Below are 18,008 nucleotides of genomic sequence, written 5' to 3'. Positions count from 1 at the left end.
TTTTTTTTTTCAAAGTCTCTTATTTTTATGTGCATGATTTAATCATTATCGCAGGTAGTAAACCACTAAAAAAATGTCGAAAATCTTTGAAATTATCGGGAAAAAAATTCAAGGTATAAACGTCGTCGGTATGATTTATCGGCGAATTTTGAGTTTCTAATACTAATTAATTACTATAAAAAATTTTGACGATAAATATATGTAGAACAACCAATTTAGAGTGATATATGTTATTATCAGATTTTTTCCAACAGTACTATTAGCACACTTTTTAATTTTTTCTCGTCTTAATTACAGTCAGAAATTTCGATAATAATATTATTTAATAAAATAATTAAAAAATAAATATGCCATCGAATTTACCTTATGCAAAATTCGATCGTAATATTTTTTCAATCAAAAGATAATTTATATTTAATTTTTTAATTTTGATTATCATAATTATAACCTGATTAAAGCTAAATAAATATTAACAATAACTAAATGTTTTATTAAAATAAAAAATTATATTATAACAAAATAATATCGTCAATGAAATAACGACTAGTGATGTATAACTATACAAAATAAAACATTAAATTCTACAAGTCTTTGTAATTATCATCGTCCTCCTCTTCTCGATGGTCTTTTTGCTGGTTTTGATGCGGTAGTGCTGTTTGGGTTGATGAAAGTACAAATAAGGAGCCGTCGCCTCCATGGGTTGGTGAAAGTACAAATAAGGAATCGTCGCCTCCAGCACCACTATCCCTTGCATGCATTTACTTATAGTAGATGTTTATCTGTCACCACATGCGCTGTATGTACTCTAACTCCTGTTTAAGCTTTTGCTTCATGGACTCCGTCTTTACATTTTTATTTTTCTTAAGTGTGTGAATTTGCTTAAAAACTTCCAATATTTAAAATAAGATGTTGCAGAAATTTTGTTTGCACATATCGGATAAGCATATTATAAAATTTGACAATTAATTAAAAGAACAAAGATAAAACGAGCTAAGCATATGAAAATAAGTTATACCATTTTAGTTTTTGTCTTCATAATCATGGTCGAACCTCTTGTATACCTCGACGTCCTGGCCGACGTCCTGTTGGCCCTATTTGTGACCTAACGACGTCTGAAACCCTCATCCGTCTCTCAGTATACATACAGGGTTTTCTTAATGTTGGTCGAAGCCACTGCGTCAAGTGGTCCTTCCTCATCCATATATACGGCATCTAACATCAATTGAAGACACTTTGCCATGTGATAATAGAAGATCTTCTTAATTATTTGGTCGTGGGCCTCATCCCATGTGAATTTTTTCTGCACAATAAAATAATAGATGAATAAAAATTAGAAAAAAAAGTAAATAAAACTATAATTAAAAAATAATTAACGTTGAATAATTAATTTACTACCCACATATTAAACACATCTCTCTCTATCTTCAGCAGGAACCTTCTTGTAATTGCGCCAAGCAGTGACGGACCCAAAAAATTTTAGGAGTGAAGGTAAAAATATATACACTAAAATAAAATTTGTTAAACATTATTAATTATATGGAGATATAAAAATTAAAAAAGTAAGTGAACAATTTTATTCTTAAAATACTATTCATTATATATAATTTATAAAAAAAATATTTTTTATTTCTAAAACTTGAACTTAAAATATTTTAATTAAATTATAGAAAACTTGTTATCCTAACTAATTTTTTATACATATTTAATAATAAAAAACTGAATCAATTAGCACATTAGTGTGTGTGTTGTGTATAATTCGAATCTATTTGATTCGAATTAGTGTGTGCATGTGTTTGTGTATAATTTGAACCTATTTGATTCGAATTATGTAGAAATGAAGTTCGAATCAAGTTGGTTCGAACTACATATAAATGTGCATTGGTAGATTCACGAAGTAGATTTTGGTTTGGCGGATTTGTGTAAAATTTTGATCCCCTTAATTTATTATTGTGATTTACCCTATATAAACATTGATGCACACACACAAACGCAAACAAGTTCATATATATGCGTGCAACGGTTTTACCACGTAAACAACATACATATATATATATATATATATATATATATATATATATATATATATATATATATATATTGATTCGATAATAGAAAAATAAAAAAAACGAATATTTTCGATGATTAAATTATGGATGGCTCTGATACCACTTGTTGGAATAAATTAATTTCAATAACCCAGATCATCCATATTGAATCACCAAAAATACAACACAATGCGGAAGCGTATCTGAATTCATAAGAGTCAGAAATTGATGGAAGAATTTGTATCTTGTGGTTCTTTCGATCTTCCTCAACCAAAGCCTTCTGTATTCCTAAGTGGCTAAACTACAACTCTTTTGATGGGAAAAGAGTAACAAAGGCGGCTTTGGTATATTGGGGACCGAAACTCTGAAGGTCTATTTATATTTGAACATGGCACCATTAAACCATAAAGCCCAAATAAAATAGTATCTAAAGTCCAAAAGATAATATATCTAAAATCCAAAAAGATAATTATCTAAAGAATAAAAGATAATATCCGGTTTTATTCTCATTTAATTCCAAATCAAAAGTAATAATACTTATTCAATTAGCATTTATAATAATAAATAAGATCATCATTATATAAGTCATTTAATTTGAAATAGCATCATTTGTGATTATAATTGATATATGTATTGCCCACAAATAAGTTAGGAAATTAAATAATTTCCTAACACCACTATTCTAAATCCATGCCCCACCAAATCCCAGAGAAAAAGACCCACGTGACTCCAACAAAGGCTTGAGAAGAATATTTAGCCGATGGGGATAATCCGAACCGACTTTATTGTTTGGATGGAGTAGCCCATATAGCTGGTGTTATCAATGAAGAGGTTAGTGCAAACTTGTTCTTTAAAATAAGAGTGAATCAGTTATTTTTTTTTCATATTTTTATTTTTGGTGTGTTAAAATGGTAGTCATTATGTACCGTTGCTAAGTTAGATAGGATTGCCATACAAGTGGTTTTGTTAGTGATTTTGTTAGTGAATGATGTTAGTGGTTTTGTTAGTGATTTTGTTAGTGGTTTTGTTAGTGAATGATGTTAGTGGTTTTGTTAGTGTTTTTATATTCTAGTACATTCTGTTTGCAGCCCCAGTGATGTATTCCGAGCATGCGACGGCAACAGGGTATGCGTCTGGATGAGAGGTTCGTTCCGTACTTGCAGATGGCTGGCTTATACCATCTTGCGAGGCCGAACGAGAGATGGTTCAGACTGGATGAGCCCCTAGTCAGTGCGTTCGTTGAGCGCTGGCATCCGGAGACGCACACGTTTCATATGCCGTTTGGGGAGTGCACTATTACACTGCAGGACGTGGCGTACCAGTTCGGACTGCCGATCGATGGACATTATGTTAGTGGTTGCCTGACAGATTTTCAGATGTACATCGAGGGTGGTCGGCCAGCTTGGGTGTGGCTCCAGGACTTGCTGGGTGTGTTACCTCTTGCGAACCAAATTCAAAAGTTTGTAGTGAATTGCAGCTGGTTCCATGAGACATTTGGAGAGCTTCCTTAGGGAGCCGATGAGCCCACTATTAGGAGGTATGCTCGGGCCTATATCATGATGTTGTTAGGGACTCAGCTATTTGCCGATAAGTCCGGCAACTGCATTCACATTAGGTGGCTCCCATACATAGCTAGGCTTGAAGATATGGGTGGGTACAGTTGGGGATCAGCTACTCTCTTGTGGTGAACAAACATGTGGTCATGTGGTCAAGTTAGCCGGACCGTTACAGCTACTTCAGTAATGGTTCTTCTGGTGGTTTCCTGGATGTAGACCCGCTGGATATGATACGTTCAGCTGGCTCTTGGCCTCGAGGTACTATTAATTTATTCTATCGTCTGCTATTATTTTATTATATCTACGTTTATACTGTTATATTACTTGGTGTTATTTTTATTTTGTGATAACATGGTCGTGGGTTACAGGTGGTCAGGTCACAATCCTACAGCGAGCGAGAAAGGACCTCGAGTTGCGATGTGGAGGCTCAGAATAGACCTCTTACAGGCTGGGGACGTAAGTATCTGAACCACTCCTTTTGATTATAATGTGGTCTCTTTTAGATTAGCAAGTGTGCATGGCTAAACGATGACGGTTTGTATTCGCAGTTTATTTAGATGCCGTACAGCTCTCTTAACGTTCTTCAGGTTGTGCATCCGGAGATATTGGAGCCTCGACATATGGCATTATCGTCCTCAGCACTACAACACTACCAGGCATAGTTAGCTGCACACCTAAGACCCATCGCGACAGCTCGTTGTATGACTTATCCCAATCTTTGTAAATATGGGCGACGACCTTCTGTTTGGCCTACCAAACCCTCCTATAAGTCGGCCTGAACCCAAAAGTGTGCCTCTGTCGCATTCAGTAGTACCTTGATGCAGACGGATGCATCAGCTCTGACCATTGGCATGATGAAGGCCGAGATCACATGATAATCAAGACTCCTGTGATCGCTCAAGGTCGACGTCCCGAGACAAGTATGAGGTCCCTTGTATCGTTTTACCTCCACAATACCCTTGTGCTTCCGGAGACTTAGCCTAATCAACCATGTGCATCCATTCCCAAATTCGGTACACTTTCCAACATACCTGCGATAATCGGACTCCACCACTTTGTACTGTACCCCGCGTCAGATGCTATACGTCTTCACGGTTAACACAGCCTCCTCTTTATCCTGAAACTGCTGACCAACCTGAAACTCTGTAAGACCTCCAGTACCCTGGGTATCTCTAGCACCAAATCCAGTGGGTTCTCCAGGAACCTCCTCTTGTCTCATGGCATCCAGAGCTAGAACCACCGCCAGTCCCAGCTGGATTACTCGCCGCAATGTCATCGCCACTGTCATCAGCAATGAGGTCAGGCTCGACATCATCATCACCATCATCATCCAGCAATGCATCACCCATACCAGCCGGTGCCCCACACTATAAATAGGGATGTCAATGGGGCAAGGCGGGGGCGGGAGATGCCTCCCTGCTCCCCATCCCTGCTCCCAGATTTACTCCCCGTCCCTGCCCCCATTTCCTACCGTGGGAGAATATTGCTCCCCATCCCCATTCCCGACAGGGTCCCATTCCCCGCAGGGACCCCATTCCCCATCTATCTGATAGTTCTAACTAATTATTAATTTTCATATGAATAGAGATGTAAGTATCCATTCTATACAAAAATAACAAGATTTTATACAAAAAATCTAAACGATAAGATGGTGACTTCTTTCGAAATGACGCAGTGGGAGAACACAACGGCGAGCCAGAGGATAGAGAAGTGGACAAGGTGGAAGATGTGACAACAGAGAGGAGAATGGAGACGACGACAAAGTTACGGAAAAGAACGCCGCAAATAGAGAGCACGACGCAGTGAGGATCATGGCACAGTGAGGTGTGATGATGCGGTGAGAAGGGAGAGCGGCGAGAGGTTGGATGGAGTATGGACAGCGTTAGGGATTTCTGAATTGAAAAAGAGTTATGCAAATGAGGATTAGAAGTTTTGGGTTTCTATATATATATATATATATATATATATATATATATATATATGTGTGTGTGTGTGTGTGCGTGTGTGTGTGTGTGTGTGTGTGTTTGTGTGTGTGTGTGAAATAACTAAAAAACATATATGAGAAATAAACTATTAAGGACAACTGAGTAAATTTATGAACTTCAGGGATTAGCGGGGATGGGGGCGGGGATCCCCACTCTGGTCCTCGCGCCTGCCTCGGGAGAATTTTGTCCCCCCGTCTCCATCCCCACGGGAAAAATTCTCCATAGTCGGATCCCCATTCGGGGCAGTCCCTGCAGGGATCGCCGCGTCTCGGGGAGTTTTGCCATCCCTAACTGTAAAGAAATTGGCACCCTATCCACGATACCAACCTCTCCACCACCACTGCAGTTGAGATCAACGGCAAATGACGGGGAGCCGACAAGCTCATCCCGAGGTGCATTCACAGGCACAGACGAAGATGCACCAACAGGTCTCGAGCTAGAACCGGCTACCGTGCCTAGAGTTTGGGTATTCCGGTTTGAACCTCCCGAGCTAGATACCACATCAACCAACTTTGCCAACAGCTCAGGTATCCTGACCTCGGAAAACTGCTGACTATAATGGAACAGGACCTGCAAATCCTCGTCACTCCCTATGATGAAAGAATCGTACTTCACGTCATCTCTAAGCACTGAGATCGGAATGCGTTAGAATAACTTCTGAATCCGTTTCACGCCTTGCAGCCCAAGTTTCTGTATTATAGAATTCAAAAAGTCATCAAATCTCGTCGTAGGTCTCATAAAAATACTCAGAGGATCTTTATCAGTGAACTTCACACCAGAGCGTGTTTTTCTCTTAATGGACCCTTTATAATGAACCAACACTACAAAACTCTCCTCACTAGCCATTTTGTCTCACTCGAATGAACACAATTCACGTTCACACCATATTTATACACGTCTGGGGTATCATAATTCGAATTAGCTAGATTCGAACTGCCTATCGAATAGGTCACCATATAAATCGAATCAGAGTGATTCGAACTACCCCATGTATAATTCGAATCAGTTCAGTTCGAACTACCTAGCATGCATAGTCCCTCATAATTCAAACAACATTGATTTGAATTACTCCTGTTTTCAGTTCGAGTTAAATTGATTCGAATTATATAGAGACATGCTTTTGGTTGATCCATGTCTCATTTTTCAATTTGGTTGAATCATGTAATTTCATCACCAAACTGGCTTAATACTGCGATTTGCCCTAATTAGCTACTTACGGTAAATCCAAGATCTTAATTAATCCTAAATTAACTTACTTTATCTAATTTTAACTATAGATTATTCTAACTCAAACCCTAAACTAAAGCCAATATTATGTAATAAAAAAAGTTTAATAAAAATTTTAATAAAACCCTATTAATAAAACAATTATAAAAAGAACTACTTTATCTAAATAATTACTTTAATTTAAAACTTACCTAACTTAACTTTATTCAATTCCTAATTAGACTAAATTAATCTAACAAAAATATAACCCTAATCACACATTTCATAAAAAAAATAATAAAAAATTTAACAAAATTTTTAACTAATCTAACCTAAATTAATAAAAAAAATTCTTCAAAAAATCTAATTTATCTAACTAATTACCTTAATTTACAACTTAATTAACCAAATCTTATTTAATTTTTAATTAGACTAAATTAATCTAACAAACAATATACTAAAACTCTAATAACACATTTTATTAGAAAAATGTAATAAGTCATAATAAAATCCTAAATTAATAAAAAAAATTATGTAAATAAAAACGTTCACTAAAAAATTACTTTTAACAGTGGCGGCGGTGCAATGGTGGTAATGCTATGATAAATAGTGGCAACATTTTTCTCTGTGGTGGTGGACACTAGAATTTAAAATTTTCTCTTCCTATTAAAAAAAACATCGATGGAAAAACTACTTACCTCTGGCGCGGTGGTCTTTAGCGGTGACGATGGCGGCATAGTGATGACCTTCAACGGCGACGGGACAATGTCAGAGGTGAATAGAGATATGGTAGAGTTATGTTCTACGACTCCCGCAGTAGTGGCGGAGACGTTCTACACAGCAACGATGATAGAGGAGCAGTTGCGGCGGTGGGCTTGTAAGGGCTACCTTCAATGGATGAGAGGAAAAGAGAAGAAAGAAAAGAGAAGAGAGAGAGGCTATGCAGAAGGGACGGAGAAGGAGCGAACATTTATCGGTGACAAAATCCGATGTTAACAAGCTGACGATTATCAAAACGACACGTTTCATTCATTGATGTTATTCTCGAATTTTTCGGTCACAAAATCTGACAGTAAACTTGGCGCCAATAAAATCCAAATTCGCACAAAAAATTACTGTTGAATTTTGGGATGAGATACCGAATTTGATGATAATTTTTTGGCTTGATAAATTATTATGACAATTTTTCGGAAATTTCGACGGTAAAATTAACGGAAACATTTCACCCAAAATTCAGCAATATTTTTGACAATTTTTAACGAATTTTTTGTAATGAACATTTGGATAATACAAAAATAAATAAATAATTAAAAATTAGATTGATACCGCCCAGTTTTATTTTTTAACTAAAATCGAATTTTTTTTGAAGTAAAAAGTGTTCGACACAACAAGGTGGAACAACAAAAAGTCAAGAAACAGACTACTCAACGTACAAACTGGTATCGAGCAACTCCAAAGGTAACGTACCTTCTAGTCATCTTCGGCAGTGCCATTAACAACCAAGAGGTTCACCACCAATTCACTTGTCGGAGAGCATAAAGGACTTGTTTATAATTTCCATCACTCTCGAGCCTTTATTATTGAAGACTCTACTATTCCTTTCTAGCCAAATTGCCCATATAACAGCAAAGAACCTAATCAACCACCGCTACTTCTCATTCTTCAACCTATCAATTAGCAGTAATAATTGGCAAATTAAACCAGTAAAATATGGGGTAGGCAATCACTTCATAACTCAATCAACAGTTTGGCTATTACATCCGGTGGAAAGCCAATACCTAGCTTTTGCTCCATTCATACAGTTGTAGAAGAGCATTATTATTTGAGTTTAGGTAGCCAAAGAATCCTAGTCAGTTAGTCACATTATCATAAAATAAAGTTGCATTGGTAAAGCATAACGATCGAACAAACATATTCATATTCGATTTGATCATATTGTTTTCGCCAAATCTGTCACTTGAAAGCTATTAGTAATAATAAATTAAAAGATAGATGAATGAGTTAATTAACCACACTAAATTTAATTCATTATTAATTATTTAAGTTGAAATACGATATGAATAACATTATTATTCATTCCACAATATAGATCTAATGATACGCCATGATCACAAGACAAAAATTATGTTCATTGCTTCATTTTAAAAAATAAATTATTGCATTTTCATATTAATTACTCTAATACATTGAAAATGAAAACCCAATAGTTAATTGAGTAATGCTACACATCTAAATCCTTTTATGAACTAAATCCAATCAAGCTAAATAATAAGATTTAGAAGAATGTTAGTCTTAATTAATTTTTGTTATATTAGAGTATTAGACTAATTTAGTTAGATTTGATTAATAAAAATACTTGGATGTACAATATTATTCTAGTTTATTAAGAATCAGACTTATTTTTCAATTATTTAGAGTTGGTTTAAATAATTTATTTAATATAATTTTCTAAAGCTTGTTTATTTATTTATTAAAGGTTTGTATGTCGTTGTAGGACTTTGATGGTTGCGCTGGCCTATTCTCACCCAAGGAAACACAAGGACGTGAGCAGTTGCAATCATTAAACACCAATAATATATTGAAACGTAAAATTGAAACCAAACCTTTTGTAATTAATTAAAGAAAAGCCTATCACTGATTAAGCACGAGAAAATGAAAAGAGGGCTCATAAGTATGATAAGACAAGGAACACGCGCATTGAAATGATAGAGGTTACATGTTAGAGGGTGGTTGTGTACTTGTGTTGCTGTTTGCAACATTCAAACGCTTAATTGCTTCATGAAAGAACTCGAGATTCATGCCTAACCTCTAGAGACATGGAATATTTTATGAAAAAGTATAAATCCAAATTAAATGTCGTTTATATCTTATTTAGTAATAGACAAAACAGATGAATAGACAGGATACTTAACACTTTATAACATGCATATAACAAATTAGCAATTATAATTGCATGCTTATGAAAGTGACGGGAGATGTTGTAGCATCAACATCATTTACCTTGAAAGCCTCGTTCTTACTTCATACTCGAATTGGTGACGAAAACTGTTGCAGGCTCATAAGGGGAACGAGAACTAGTAGCTACAGGATGTTGAGACTCTCTATATTACATTTTTACTGAGGAAAGATCAAATCAAATGTAAAATAATTTAAGATAAAGTATATTTTTTGTTTCTGAAGTTTGTTAAAAATTTTAAAAATATCCCTAAGTTTTATTTTGTCCCAAAAATTTTCGATTTGCATCAAATATATCCTCTACAGCTAAATTTTTAAAAAATTTAAGACCAATCTAACAATAATGCATGAAAATTATACTTGATTTGTTTGTGTTGAGGGGTTGTTCTTATGAAATTATTGTTGAATATGTCTTAAATTTTTTGGAAAATTAGCCGTCAGGGATATATTTGATGCAAATCGAAAACTTTTTGGACAAAATTAAAACAAAATAAAGTTTGGAGTTATTTTTGAAATTTTTGTCAAATTTTAAGGACAAAAAATATATTTTATTCTTTATTAAATATTACAATTAGCTAAAGTTATAGTGTCTATTAACTAATTAAAATTATTGACTCTTAAGTTTTTTTTTCTTTTTATACATTATTAATCCTTATTAATCCTCCAACCATAAAAAATAGAAAAAAGAATTGAATTAAATGTGAAAAAGTTAAAATCAATTTTGATTTGTTAATGTGTTGGAAATGAATGTGCACAAGTTAAACAAATATCAAGTTATATAAATATCCAGTTGAAGAACATAGTAAAATTATCAAGAACTATAAATGTTTAGTTACAAGTGTTATATCATAATATAGTTAAAAATATTGACTAATCTTTATATTATGACCATTAGGAGAACTTATTTGTAACTTGTTTGGTTGGATATCCTTTTACTTCCATAAGAATAGGATAACTAGGTAGTTTGACCTTAAGTTTAGGGTAAATGACTTGGTTAAACCAAGTACATTTGAAAATGTCCTCAATGTCCTAAACAAAAAATTGCAATGTCAAAATTTTAATGTTGATTTTTATATAAATTGAATTGAGTGAATTTGATTTAGCCAAATACGTAGTAAATCGAAACTAAATGATTCGAATTAAGTGAGATAAAAATTTTAATGTAAATCGAATCAATCCAATTCGAATTACGTTTGTGGTAAGAAAATGTATAAATCGAACTAAGTGAATTCGATTTCAGATAGAATTCAAAACCCACGTAAATCGAATCCACTTGATTCGATTTGATGTTTCTTTAAATCGAACTGACTTGCTTCGATTTACAAGCAATTGGAACGCGCATAATTCGAATCAAGTTGATTCGATTTGCTTGCTTCTTCGCTATATAAACAAATCGAAGTCACTTGATTCGAACCCAGAAACTTTATACCCCACTACCCAGTTCTGAGATTCTTTGAAAGCCACCCGGGTTGGACCAAATCTGCATGCATGGAGGACGACCCGAATCGTCTGTATCGACTTGACGAAATCGCGCATATTGCTGGAGTCGTCCACTTTGAGGTTTATATTTTTTTAATGTTTAATATGTTTTTAAATAAATTAGTAGTTAGTTAGAACTGTTAGTGTGGGATTTATAAAATAAATTCAGAAACAGATATTTGAATTTAGTTCATGTCATACTTAATGAGTCATTAACTGTAGAATAGGGCTAGCTGTAGATTAATGAACAAGGTTAACTACTGTTTTTTATCTTTGTTAATAAAAAAGAACATGTTTTTATCTCGTACTAGTAATTGGAGATGAGTAATGTAGTGATTAGCGTTTCTATATATAAAAGATTTATAGGGATAGAAAGATAAAAATGTTTGCAAAGTGATGGCATGCAATGTTGTGGTAACTAGAAATTTTGATGCATTGAGAGGTGTTTTGTGACGAATGTGAGAAGTCATCTTCTATTCTTATGCAGCCCCATCGATGCATCAGCAGCATAAGACGGCAGCACGGTATGATGTTGGATGATAAGATCGTTCCTTACTTGCAGATGGCTGGTCTATACCATCTTGCAAGATTGAACGAGAGTTGGTTTCGGTTGGACGAGCCGTTGGTCAGCGCCTTCGTAGAGAGATGGCGCCCTGAGACGCATACATTCCACCCGTTTCAAGCCATGCAGTCCTAGTCTCTGGAATATAGTGTTCTTAAACTAAGCGAAACTTGTCGAAGGTTTGAGAAAAATACTCAACGGGTCCTTGTCAGTGAACTTAATTCCTGATCGCATTTTCTTCTTAATGGACCCTCTGTAGTGCACAAGAGCTACAAAACTCTCATCACTAGCCATTGTGAATCTCACTCTTCTACAAAATTTCGTATAGCAGCTTGTTTTTATATACCTCCCCACATTGTAAGTCGAAACAATTAAATTCGATTTACTGTAAAGCTGGTTCCATATGTAAATCGAATTTAATTCATTCGATTTACGTTCAACCATAAATCGAATCTAATTGATTCGAATTACGTTCATACCTAAATCGAATTGATTTGATTCGATTTACGTTCACTGAAATTACGTTCACCTAATTCGAATCATTTAGATTCGATTTACTACCTGTTTTGCTAAATCGAATTTATTTAATTCGATTTATATAAAAACGTGGTTTAAGACTTTAACATCGCAATTTTTGATTTGGGACATTTAAGACATTTTCAAATGCACTTAGTTTAACCTAATCATTTGCCCTTAAGTTTATGTATACCATTTTATTAAAGGTTATGAGTCATAATTAGTGAATATTACAAAAGATTATTGGATTTTTTTTCGTATATTGTGTCTCTATATTATTTTATGTATTAAGTTATTAGTTACATTTTTTGTTAGAGAATATTGGTTTCGTTTTTTTTTTATATTTTTTCTTTGTATTTTTGGAGCTTAATTTTTTGTTAGAGAATATTTCGAGTGTAATTAGAACTTAATTTTAGATGAAAAATCACAAATTCCTATTTTATATCTCCGTAGAGATTTAGTTAAAAATTTAGAATGGAGTGATTATCCAAATTCTATAATTTCTTTATATCATATTTCTTTAGTAAAACATTTAATATTTTTTGTGTCAATTGTAAATTTTGCGCCTCGGTTCACGCTCCATTTTCTAGCATTGAATACAATAATGCATGTTATTAGTTGTATGTATGTATAATTGTATATAACTAAATATATCCACATGAGATACAGGATGACAATTCCAATTTTGTGTTATTGTGTATATATAAAGAAGGTATTGAGAGAAACACATAACACCCAAAAGAAACCAAACCAACAGTGATGGGAATCTGAATGCAATTTATGAAGCCAAGATTATTGCCTTTTATTTGATTGAAGGATCATCTTTTGGTTTGTCCCCATATAGCCTACAATCAGCCGTATGTTAAGCTACTATTGTACTCTTTTTTCCTTCTTCTCCTCCTTTAAAAAATAATTATTTATTTTTTTCTTTTTTGCTTTTTGTTTTCATAAGAGGATGTCATACCGTTTGCAAAAGAAAAAGGGAGGATTCAAATGGTTTTACTTCATCACTTTTTAAGTGATGACCAATTACATTACAATGAGGAATGAAGCTTTTTGCTCTATGACCAAAGCATGGGTAATTATGTCATTTCAACCTGCTAGTAGCGCTGAGAAGATTTAAAAATCAAGTAATCAAAGAACATAGACCTTATACAAGCCTCATAGCCACAGCCAATGGGACCCTTTATGTCCGCCACTTTTTAATTTCACTTATGCAGTCACGGATCATTAGAATCTCCTGATTCTCCTCCGCTAATGATCCTTGCAATAAACATCATTGCATCAATCAGTTTGTTTGTTTCATAATGGAAAAAATTAATAAATACCTTAGCAAATCATGAATTGTTCAATGTGGTGAACATAAACCCAACGTTAACATCAACTATATGTAATAAAAGTATATATTTTTGAAATATTAGCAACTTCCGTTGTCGTCCAGCGGTTAGGATATCTGGCTTTCACCCAGGAGACCCGGGTTCGATTCCCGGCAACGGAATTTTTCAAATTGTGCATTTTTTTTTTCTGTTTTATTGGGTAAAACTTCCAATTGGGTACATATGGAAGAGAATGAAGGGAAAGTGGGAAATAACGGGTATTATGTGAAAAGGTATTGAAATAACGATAAAGGCTATCGATAGACTCATAGAAGCCATTATGTGAAGAGAACAGCTTGTTTATAATATTTATAATAATAAACTAATAATTAACTTGATTCATTATGTGCCATTTCCTGTAGGACGATCCAGTACCAAGCCTTAAAAAGCAGTTCGTTTTCTTTACGCATCACCCAAGTATAAAGGAATATTGCGTATCTGAGAAATCTCAAAGACAATCATTTTAGATGCACGCACTATCCGAGAAAGCAAACGGCTCATTTCCTGAGTGAAATATACAAAAGAAAACATTATTATACGCTAATATATAACATGACACGTGATGAAGAGAACATAAATTATTATCCATGAAAATACAGATTCAACTGGCTTATCTGAACTGATATCCTTTATTATTCTAGAATACATGTCCAACTACAACGTTATAGAATTGTAGATATATGTCTCTGGATGACTGAAACATTACCAAATAGTTCCACTCTTTTTCTCACCAAGAAACAGAAAGTAAAGCTCGAATTGGCCACACAGTATAGCTATACGCCAAGATGCAGCATGTTCTTTTTTGAATATTTGAGATATCAGTACGAGCCCACAAACTTATTGGAAACAAATGCGGCCATTCTCCAGAAAATCGCAGATAAAATATGCTCACTTAGATTAAAAAAGAAAAAGAAAAGAAAACTCTAAGAAGCCTTCGATGATTTGTCTAGCAAAACATCATCTGAAAGGTTAGGCACTGAATCATGTTCCCCGTCACCACGAGCAAACTTCTTTCGAACAAGTTTCTCAAATTCAGTTGCATCAAGTTCTTTCTCATTCTCAGCTGCATGAGCCCGAGCTAAATTGGAATAATTTAAGGCAGATTGTGAGAAGAAGGCCATTTCGTCTTCAGTGAGCTTCCTCAGAAACCTTGCTGGATTACCTCCCCAAACCTGCATTTGAAAGCAGTCATTCGGCTTAATAGTCAAAAGGCATCGGTGAAATAAACTGAAAAACTCTTAATCATTCATTTTAGGCCTAATTGAATCACCTACTTAAGCAACTTCCATTTATCTAATTGCAAGAGAGCTATTCCCTTTGGAGGAAAACAAAAGGCTCATACAAACCTCTCCATAGGGAATCCTTGTGTTCTGCCTGACAAGAGCTCCAGCAGCAACCATGGCGTGCTTCTCAATATATACACCATCAAGCAAGGTTGCGCCCATGCCAATAAATGCCTCGTCCTCAACAGTGCATCCTTGTAACACAGCACTATGTCCTAATGTTCAAACATATAACCATGGTATACAAATCTTAGATAAAGATCACATTAGACCCATTCTTTTAATTAAGGCATGCAAAACATGATCACGGCTTCCACTCACCGACAGTGACATTATCTCCAATGATAGTTGGCAAAACCTTTCCACTCAAATTAGACTTGGCAACATGAACAAGAGTATTGTCTTGTATATTAGTTCCAGATCCAATACTAATGTTGTTAACATCACCTTCACACAGAATATGAATTAGTTAGAAGTAAAAAACAACAGGCTATGCACAAATAAACAGAAGAGGAGCGATTGGGAAATATTAATACTCAACCACGTTATAAATGTAATATAAGCCAGTGTGTGCATTTGTGTAGGAACAAGATAGCTAAAACAGTTTTCAATAATACCATCTGAATGCAAAAAGTTGAAGCAGTGAAAAGAGTAGGAAACTAAGAAACAAATGTGAGGTCACTCTTGATCAACATTAAGAAAGGAGTAGACTAAAGTAGATAGGCAGCAATCAATCAATCAATCTGGATCACACCAAGAAGCAGATATATCTGATTTACCAACTTTTGAATTAAAAAGACGCATTTTAGAAAGCCTTACTTTGTTACTTAGGACTTAACATTCTAGTTAAAGCAAACAGTTTAATATCTAATCAGCCATACCCACTAGATAGATATTCTAGACAGAGCGATTTCATGTGTGGGGAGCCTGTGAGCATTATGACCAATGGTAGGCTTGGAAGGAAAGATAAGATTTGGAGTGGTGGAAAATAGGGAGCAAAGTAGAAATGGAGTGGGATTATAATCGGTTCTGTATTCAGTTCTTCGCTCATTAGTGCTTGTAAAAGGTATGCAAACGGAATGAAAAATCATGAACCCAAAGTTTAGAGTCCTGCAACTGGACGAGTCTCACCACACTTAAAATTGTGTGGTACTATGAATAAGTGATTAGACTACTTTTAAAGCTCCGCTTCCTAATCTCAGATCAGCAAAGGAAAGCCTAGGTCAAGCTTGGCACTCTCAACCGATTCTCTATAAATTTATAAGATGGTAAAAGGATAATTAGCATACTAAGCAGGTTTACGAAGTTATGGCATGTCCAATGCAGCAGTTGAGTGCAGAAAAATAAAACTGAACTGTTTGGTCTTACTCTTATCCCATAGGCTAAGCTATTGCAGCATATATTCAATAAAACAGCATATGATATGTATGTATATAAACAATAAAAATGGTGGAGGTGGAGGCGAGTGTAGATTACCTCTAAGAACACATCCATACCAAATGGAAGAACCATGGCCAACGTGAACATCGCCGGTGATGGAGGCGCTAGGTGCCACAAAAGCATCCCGGTGGACCACAGGAACCTTGTCGAAGACATTCATCAGAGGTCGATGCCTTGACACTGAACAGAGACATCAAATCAAAGCAATTAAATACAGAATCTATTATACATTGTTTTCTAAGTGTAACCCTAATTGAATCGAGAAATGGAGAAAGAGGAAAAGTGAAATGGTAGGTACGTACGTTGTTCCTGGAAGAAGTAATTGCCCTGGAGGCGGGAGCCAAGGCGATCAAGGGCTTGGCCAGTCTCGCGGATCCAGAATCCAACGGTGTAAAAAGCTCTGCCCAGTGTTCCCATCTTCTCTCTCGCTCTCTATAACGGCGCGGTGCACAGTGAGCAGTGCTAGTGGTTAGTGGAATTTGGTGGTTCTTAGTAGTGAGTGGCCACCGCAACTCGATCTTCTTTCGTTCCCTTCTCTTTCTCTCCTGTGCCCCGTTGGGTGAGTTAGGGAATCTCGCCCAGCCAAGTTTCCCTTATTTTCACCTTGGCCCTTGCAAGCTACACGTATTTGCTTACCTTCCTCCTCATTTTTTGTTTTTGCAGTTTAGACCCTACTGTCTTAATTTGCGGGTTTGAAAAAGTCTAGAGAATCAATTTAGATATCAGCCAACTCCGGCCAACTACAATATGAATAGTAATAAAAAATTTAATAATACTAAAAAATAACTCAAATCTTATCCAAACCTAATTTTATTTTCAATTTGATAAAAAAAAAAACCGTATCAGTATATCACCTTCTCCTTTCTTTGCTATTACCATTCAGATCGTTCATCATCTCCTTCTTCTCTCGCTTCAGTCATGTTGCACCGCCCTCGACCAGTGCTGATCACTGTCTGTCGTAGCAAGGACAACCGCAACACTTTTTTCATTGTGATTCACGACGCCACCACATACAGTCGTTCTGCCTTGTCCACCATTTACACAGGGGAGATCGCAAAGGAAGAAAAACGCTACTACACCACTGCTGCACCGTTCGAAATTGCTTCAGGCAGTCAGAGCTATTTTCTTAGAATCATTTGTGACCTACGGGTGGGATCATACTATGATGGACAACTCTTGGTCCGCGATTATTGCATGTTCGACAAGATATTTTGGGCTTTCCCCTCATGTGTCGAGGCGTTTAAGCATTGCAAGCCATTTGTTTCCGTTGACAGCATGCATCTGTATGGCAGATATGGTGGAGTGTTGCTTATTGCGGCAGCACAAGATGGCAATAGCAACATCCTGCCTATTACTTTTGCCATTGTGGAGTCCGAGAGCACCGAGTCATGGTCGTTCTTCCTTACTAATATGAGACGCCATGTCACCCCACAAGAAGGCCTGCTGGTTATCTCCGACAGATCGCAGGCCATCAAGGTTGCCCTCAGTTCCAATGATAGAGGTTGGTAATTTGGTATCCCCCTAGAGCGTTCCATGCTTACTGTATCAGACTCTGATCCTCTTGGCGGTCGAACTCTACCTCCTCGTTAGACTCCACATCTAGCC

The 18,008-nt window shown here is 35.7% G+C and overlaps 1 protein-coding gene and 1 non-coding gene across 2 annotated transcripts; one reads left to right on the top strand and one right to left on the bottom strand.

The window, feature by feature from the left end:
• The first annotated feature begins 13,730 nt into the window (after positions 1 to 13,730).
• Positions 13,731 to 13,802, top strand: TRNAE-UUC (transfer RNA glutamic acid (anticodon UUC)). Its single transcript has one exon. It is a non-coding gene; the product is annotated as a tRNA-Glu (tRNA).
• A 392-nt stretch (positions 13,803 to 14,194) lies between these two features.
• Positions 14,195 to 16,994, bottom strand: LOC130979085 (gamma carbonic anhydrase 1, mitochondrial-like). The gene is made up of 5 exons (XM_057902439.1): positions 16,706 to 16,994; positions 16,440 to 16,583; positions 15,285 to 15,410; positions 15,027 to 15,178; positions 14,195 to 14,852 (listed from the first exon to the last, which is right to left on the bottom strand). The coding sequence occupies exons 1-5, from the start codon at positions 16,818 to 16,820 to the stop codon at positions 14,604 to 14,606; spliced, it is 786 nt and encodes a 261-aa protein (XP_057758422.1). The 5' UTR covers positions 16,821 to 16,994; the 3' UTR covers positions 14,195 to 14,603.
• Positions 16,995 to 18,008: the final 1,014 nt, after the last annotated feature.

The sequence above is a fragment of the Arachis stenosperma genome, chromosome 5, assembly GCF_014773155.1.
Source record: "Arachis stenosperma cultivar V10309 chromosome 5, arast.V10309.gnm1.PFL2, whole genome shotgun sequence".
In the NCBI taxonomy this organism is placed as follows: Eukaryota; Viridiplantae; Streptophyta; class Magnoliopsida; order Fabales; family Fabaceae; genus Arachis; species Arachis stenosperma.
This window is presented reverse-complemented; position numbering and strand designations above follow the sequence as displayed.